General features: G+C 33.5%; 1 protein-coding gene across 3 annotated transcripts in view; it reads right to left on the bottom strand.

The window, feature by feature from the left end:
* Positions 1–281: 281 nt before the first annotated feature.
* The window catches only part of DNAJC15 (DnaJ heat shock protein family (Hsp40) member C15), an 83,989-nt gene continuing 76,906 nt past the window's right edge, over positions 282–7,364 (bottom strand). For 2 of the 3 annotated variants that reach the window (XM_036011330.1, XM_036011331.1), the window contains one exon: positions 324–2,508. In XM_036011330.1, the coding sequence (XP_035867223.1) occupies positions 2,397–2,508 (112 nt within the window). In that variant the 3' untranslated portion in view covers positions 324–2,396. Of the gene's footprint in view, positions 2,509–7,364 lie in introns of all 3 variants that reach the window. The other variant, XM_028526561.2, reaches the window with a different exon arrangement.

Raw genomic sequence — 7,364 nt, 5'->3', positions numbered from 1 at the left:
TTGCCTTTTCCAGAATGTCATGTAGTTAGAATCGTATAGTAGGCCGCATTTTTATATTAGTTCCTTTCATTAAGTAAGATGCATTTAAGTTTCCATGTTTCTTCACAGTTTGGTAGCTTATTTCTTTTTAGTGCTGAATAATATTCCATTGTCTGGGTGTACCATTGTTTATTTATACACTCACCAACTGAAGGGCACCTTGGTTGCTTCCAAGTTTTAGTAAAAATGAATAAAGCTGCTATAAACATCTGTAAAAAGGGCTTTGTGTGGATATGTTTTTAAATTCCTTTGACTGAATACCAAGCAGTACAACTGCTAGATTGTTATGTTAAAAGTATGTTTAATTTTGTGTGAAACTGCCAAACTGTCTTCCAAAGTGGCTGTACCATTTTGTATTTCCATATTATTAAATTAGAGTTCCCGTTGCTCCACATTATTACTAAAAAAAAAATGGTATGGGAATTTATTCATTCATTCAACAAATATTTATTGGATGCCAATGTAGCAGTAAACAAGACAAATACGGTCCCTGCTCCCAGAGCGCTGATTCACATTACTTTCACTGGAAGCACAAGAAAAGGAGGGTCACATTTTAGCTTGACCTTCACTGACCTCTACGCTTTGAGCATGTGAAGATCTGAGGATTAGAAGGGCATCTGAGACACAGAGATAATAAAGAGCAGAAAAATGAAAATCACTAAAGCACAATAAAATTAGGACATACAAGGAGACTTTAAAGCCAGAACAATATTTAACTAACTCTAAAATTCAATCAGTTTTGAGTTAGGCCATTATTTTATGTGCCTAAAGAAAAAATACTAAACATTTACACCATGGCCCTCAACCAGGGACAATTTTGCCCTCCAAGGGACATTTGGCAATGTCTATAAACATTTTTAGTTGTCCCAAGTGAGTGGGTGCTACTGGCCTTCAGGAGGTACAGGTATGCATGTTGCCAGTCATCCTACATTGCACAGGAGAACTCCCACAAAAAGGAATTATTCAACTCAATACTGATAATATTGTCAACACTGAAAACTCTCCACCTAAGGGAGACAATAAACTGAAAGATGCATCTAGAATATTAAAAAGTATTTTAAGATAGATGAAGTAAGTTCAGTTTACTGGGGATGAACCCAGAATTTGTAAAGCGGTATTGGAAAATAATGCTGGTACTCTGTATCTGAATCTGTTTGCTCACCCTTGAAATAGTAAAGTGATGAAGACCAGGGGCTGCTTTGAGAATATAATTTAATCACTCTAATTACAGTAATTAATACCCCATTTCTGCTATTCTGACTGCTCTCAGAAGAAACACAGACTCACCAATCATATGCTCTCTCTCTCATTGTTAAAAGTCCAGCTCTATGCCCCTTACCCTATGAAGTTCCCCCAATGCTATCAATTCTAAATATTCCTTTCTTCTTTTGAATTTCTTTAGCATATCATCTATGCATCTCTACTAGTATTTATGTGATTTATCTTTCTTTTAAATGTAAGTTCCTTTAACTACATCTATAACTCTCAGAGGGGTCACTATAGCACCTTACACATTTGAAGTGGTCAATAAATATTTGGAATGAATAACTGAATAAATATACAGTACAAAACACTGTAATTAAATACAAACTCCTCAGACTTCTCATAGCTCTTTTCATCCTTTCCTTGTAAGGGCTCATTTTGTAAATCTTTAATCATTTTACTAGCTCTCCAAGTTCTCATGCTTCAGCTATAGGGTCTCAGAGAGAGCAGAGTTCTTCAACAAGTCCTAAGTACTACTTTAAAAAACACCATTTTGTAAATTCCATTAAGTTTCAGGTCATTTCCCCATTGGGTGGCAGTCAGTGTTTGGTCTCAAAACATTTCAAGCCCTTTACAGAGGCAGCATACTAAATTCTTCCAAGGAAACAGGGACAATGTGAATATAAACATGGGGAGCAGTGGCAAAAGTAGGTTTCCAGTTGTTCATATGGGAAAGACATACAGGTTCTTATTGATTACAACAGCTTTATCAACGCAAAAGAATGTCACAATGCAACTGTAAACCTACTTTTGCCTGCCCCTGTATAAGCAGTGAAAGTATTTCTACTCATTGCTCACCAACACCAATGACATTACTGATGATCATACTTTTTGGATACTTTTGTGTGGGGGAGGAGAGTGTGGAAGGTTTAAAACAGAACAGAAATATTAAAAGGTATGACTATCACAGAGAAAGTAAGAAAATAAGAAAAAAATCAGTTATAAAATTGTAAGGTATTCCTTTAAAAGATAATGAGCAGGGAGATTATTAATCTTTTATTATACCACTTAGCAGAGAATAAATTATTTATCGTTAGCACGTGTATGAAAATTATGACAGTGGTGGTTTTGATGAAATTTGCTAGACTTTGTTTTTAACCCCCCTGCTTTTTCCCTTCAGAGCAGTCCTTGAGCCTCAGTGTTTGGAGGTTTCTTCTAGCAGGTCTTTTGCTTCGTTTATTTTGGTTGCTAAGTACGGAGATCCACCTGAGAACAAAGAAAAATAAGTGGGTTAAAACACACTTTATTATTGATATTTTTAAAAGTCTCAAAGTAAAACACTCTTAATTATAATTCTCTGATATTTTTCCACACATTCATCCTCAAACATTGCACTGATGAGATATTACCATTCAAATATTTAACCAGCAAATTCCGTAGTAGATGGTTAGGTAAATAAAATGATGGTCCTTCTGCAGGACAGTTTTTTAAGAGGGAAGACTATCTTTTGAAGGATATTTCTCTGAAGGAAGTAAATATATTTGAGGGCTTTCTCAGTCTAAGTAAACCTTTTAATTTCACAAAAATAAAATACATGTTAGAAAGGCAACTATGTACTTCCCAGTTCTAAAAATTGTATTTACTAATACAGATGAGCAAACTAATACATGAATGATAAAAATGTTAAATAAAATTCTCCCTGTCCTCTGAAATGAACCTATTAGAATACTTATGAAATATAGTCTTACATTCACTGTGCCCTAAAATAAAATCAAGTCAGTTCTTTCTTAGAGTTCTTTAAAATGAATTCTTTCTAATGCAAACCACAAGAGAAAAATTGAGGTGAATTTCAAATTCAGAATCATCATAAATCACAAACAGAACCTATTTGACATACAGAAATACTATTGTCACATAAAACCTATTTAAGCATCATATGCCTTCTAACATCTAGGCCTGAACATTTCAATTGCTTAACAGTCAGCCTAACAATCACATTACAGTTCACCAGTTCCTTTGTGTTTGTTTTTATTTTTGTATTCTCCCCTTGAGTACAAACCATCTATAGCTGTTGAAAACATCATAGGACATCAGTAGCTTACAACAAACCAAAAAACATACAGATAGTATTGGCACAAACTGTCCTGACTTTATTCAAGCATTCTATTGATTGAACAAAAAGAAAGAAGGCAAAACAGATCAACAAACATGGTACTGCAGCAAAAAAGGCAATGTGGGAGGAAGCTATATTTAGCATTTTGTCCTTGAGTATATCAGTGACATTTTCACATGAAGATATGAATTGCTAAACTTATGGAATATATCAGAATGTCCTTCAATATACAGAAAGAATTATAGATGAAGTTGATGAAGTTTTCATATATACTTGATTATGAAACAAATTGATTTCATGATTATGTTTGAAAATAATCTTGGAATTAGGTTAATGTCAATTTTGATAGGCTGTTTAAACTTTTAGAGCTACCAAGGTAATGCCAGAAATATTAAAAGGTATGACTATCATCTTGTATGTCCTAAGTATTAAAATATTAACTTAAACACAATCTTTAATTGACTGATATGCATTTTGGATATTTAAATCACAGGCCGTAATATGATCATTTAGAAAACAAAATAAAGCAAAGGTACAGAAGACTGAAAAGCTTCTTCAAACACTATATTTATTGATGGCAATGTTAGAGGGACAGTGAGCTTCTAATTGATGTGCACAGTAGAAACTTTGACTTGGCTCTCATTCTACCCTCGTAAGATTTGGAAAAGTCTCTAAGCCAAAAACTATAATTCCTATATTCCCTTCAAGTAGTGTTTGATTCAAATTGTGAAATTTGAAAGGCTGAAGTGAGGAAAAGGCTTTCTTGCTGGGTGTCTTTGTTACTGCTGTTAGCAAGCGAGACTGTGGTGAGCAGTGACAGCCACTGTGCCATTGTACAGCTCTGGTGGCAGTCTATGAGGTGGTGTCTTTGCTGACAGAGCAGCTTGCTTGGGGAGTCATTCTTATAGGCCTAGTCTAGAATTTATTACTTCAGACCTTCCAGCAATGTGTAACCACTAATTACCTCTACTAAATGCTCCCCTGCCTAAGGCATGTAGTTTCTGGCATGGAATCTTGACTGATATAACATTATAAGATACATATCCTATATTTAATGGGAAAAATATGCTTGAATCTTTCAATCCTGCTCAAATTTCTTGTGGGAATCATCCAGATTCCATTTTATTAGAATACTCACCCTCACCCTTGACCTCTGTACCACTTGTACCTCCACTAAATACGGCTGAAGCTTTTTTGCTTTTGGCAATCATGAACTATCATATTTTAGACCAATCCTCCTATTGAAACCAATTAGAAGAGTTGAATAAAATACAAACACATCAATATGAAAGAAGAGGGTCTACCAAGTCAGCCAACTCTTGAGGATTAAGATCCTGGAGGTAAGGAAAACGCATTGTGATGAGGACAACATTCTGTATTGCTTTTTCCCTTCAAAGAAGCCAAATACCAGACAAGATCTACTATACAATTCCACTTATATAAAATGCTAGAAAAGAAGTATCTAATCCATTGTGGCAGAAAGTGGAACAACAATTATGCAAATTGGGATAGGGGTGGGCAATGGGAAGGAACACTAGGGAACTTTTTTGAGTTTTGATAAACTAATATTGTTTGTTTTTGCATCTATGTATATCTTGTGAGATCTTTCTTCATCAGTGCTTGTAATGAAAGAGACACTATCCCCATAAAAAGAATCAAAATGCCTTTTCTTTTTCTTCTCTCTTTTTTTTTTTTTTTTGAAAAATTCACTTATAAAACCATCCTGGCCAATCTTTTTATTCATTAGGAAGGTGTTTAACTACAGATTAAATTTCTCAAATAGAATTCTTTGAAATGTTTTTCCTAGAATTAATTTATTCTAAATTTTAAATGTTTTAGTATGAAGTTGATCAGTTTTTTTCTTTTTTTTTCTTAACAAACTAACCTTTGACTATGTTAGTTCTCTTGAATGCTAATTTCTATCGTGGTATTTTCTTTGATGCATGGGTTATTTAGAAGTATACTGATAAATTTCCAAACACTAGGATCCCTTTGATGTGTTTATTGTTTTCTAATTTAATTAGGTTTATGTCAGGAATCCAGGATTGGCTTTAACATCACAAAATTTATCAAAGTGATTCACCACATTAACAGAATAAAGAATAAATGTCATATAATCATCTCAATAGATGCAGAAAATTCAATGCAAATTCATAATAAAAAAGCTTAAGTAAACCAAAAATAAAACTATGTCATTGAAGTTATCAAAAAATATAGCAAACATTATACTTAATAGTAAAATGTTGAAACTTTTGGCTCTGAGATCAGCAACAAGGACAGGATATCTACTATTGTCATTTTATTTAACACCATAAGGGTTCTAGACATTGTAATGAATGCCCTCCTCTATCCCCAATTAAAAAAAGAAAGATTGGAAAGAAATGATCATTCTTCATAAATGACATAATTGAGTTTATAGAAAATCTCAGGATCTAAAAGATAAAAGGATCTTTTAGACAAAAAGATCTAAAAGGATCTAAAGACAAAAATCAAATTAATAAATACATTTAATGAGTTCCTGCATACAATAGCAATATATAGAGAAACCATTTTTATGTCCTAGAAATAAGTAACTATATGATATAAATTTAAAAAACAATACAATTTATAATAACATTAAAAAATCAATACCTAGGGGTAAACGGAACAAATTATATATGACCCAGAAAACTGAAAAGCCTTACTGAAATAAAGATGACCTAAATAAAAGAAAGAATATGTCTTCTTCATAGAAAATTCAATATTGTAAAGATGTCAAAGCTCCCTAAATAGATCTACAGATTCACAGTAATTCCAATCATAACCCAGGAGATGTGTGTGTCTGTGAATGTGTGTGTTTGCACATGTGCACATACAAACTGACATGATGATCCCTAATTTATAAAAAAAAATGTAAAGGGGCAAACACAGCATAAAAACCTTATATAACAAAAAATTGAAAGCTTTATACTATCAGAAAAAAATACTCATTGCAAAGCTATGCAAATTAAAAAAGTGTGGCACTGGCACAACAAGGCCCTGACTGGTGTGGCTCAGTTAGCTGGGTGTTGTCCCTCAAAGCAAAGGGTTGCTGGTTTGGTTCCTAGTCAGGGCATATGTCTGGGTGCAGGTCTGGTCCCTGGTTGAGGCAACTGATCGTATTTCTCTTCATCCCCAACCCCAAAACAAAAAATTAATTAAAAAAAATTAATCAATGAAGAAAGAGAAAGGAAAAAGTATTTCCATAAATACCTGGTCACTTCATTAGTAACAGGGTTACAACACTGTGGGTCACTGGGGAATCAATGCCCTTTTCAATAAATAATGCTGGATCACTTGGATATCTGTATGCAAGTAACTGAAGCTTTAGTCTTGCCTCTCACCATATACAAAAATCAGTTCCAGTTTATTACAGATATAGTTATGTAAAATAAAGGTTCCAAAAATTATCTTTATGAGCTTTTTATGAACTTGAGAAAGGCACAAATTTCCTAAACAAAAAAAGCAGTAACTATAAAGCGAAAGTTTGACAAACTGGGTTATATTAAAATTAAAGAATTTCCATTCATGAATGGACACTGTTAAGCATACGCAAAAGCAAGCTACAGAAAAAAGATATTTACAATACAAAGAACTCATATCTAGAATACTAGAACATGCAGGTTGGGGGCAAAAGTGGTTTACAGTTGTGAGCACACAGAACATAGCTTCTTCTTGTATTATTACTTATTAATTATTGCATTATTTTTCATACAAACAAATGCAAACCTACTTTTGCATCATCCTCTATGCTCTTACCAGAAGCAAGTCAGAAAGAGACAACACAACAGAAAAAATAGATAAGCAAAGCTAATCTATGGTGATAGAAGTCAGGATAGTTGTCAACTTTGGGGCATGGGGAGTCACTAGAAAAGTACATGAGCAAAGTTTTTGTATAGTTTCATTTTTTTAGAAGATTTAATTTTTCTAGAGAGAGGGAAAGAAAGGGAGAAAGAGAGGGAGAGAAATATCAATGTGTGAGATAAACATC

This window comes from Phyllostomus discolor, chromosome 11 (assembly GCF_004126475.2).
Source record: "Phyllostomus discolor isolate MPI-MPIP mPhyDis1 chromosome 11, mPhyDis1.pri.v3, whole genome shotgun sequence".
Classification (NCBI taxonomy): Eukaryota; Metazoa; Chordata; class Mammalia; order Chiroptera; family Phyllostomidae; genus Phyllostomus; species Phyllostomus discolor.
Note: the sequence above shows the minus strand (reverse complement) of the source record. Positions and strands in the feature narration are given on the sequence as shown.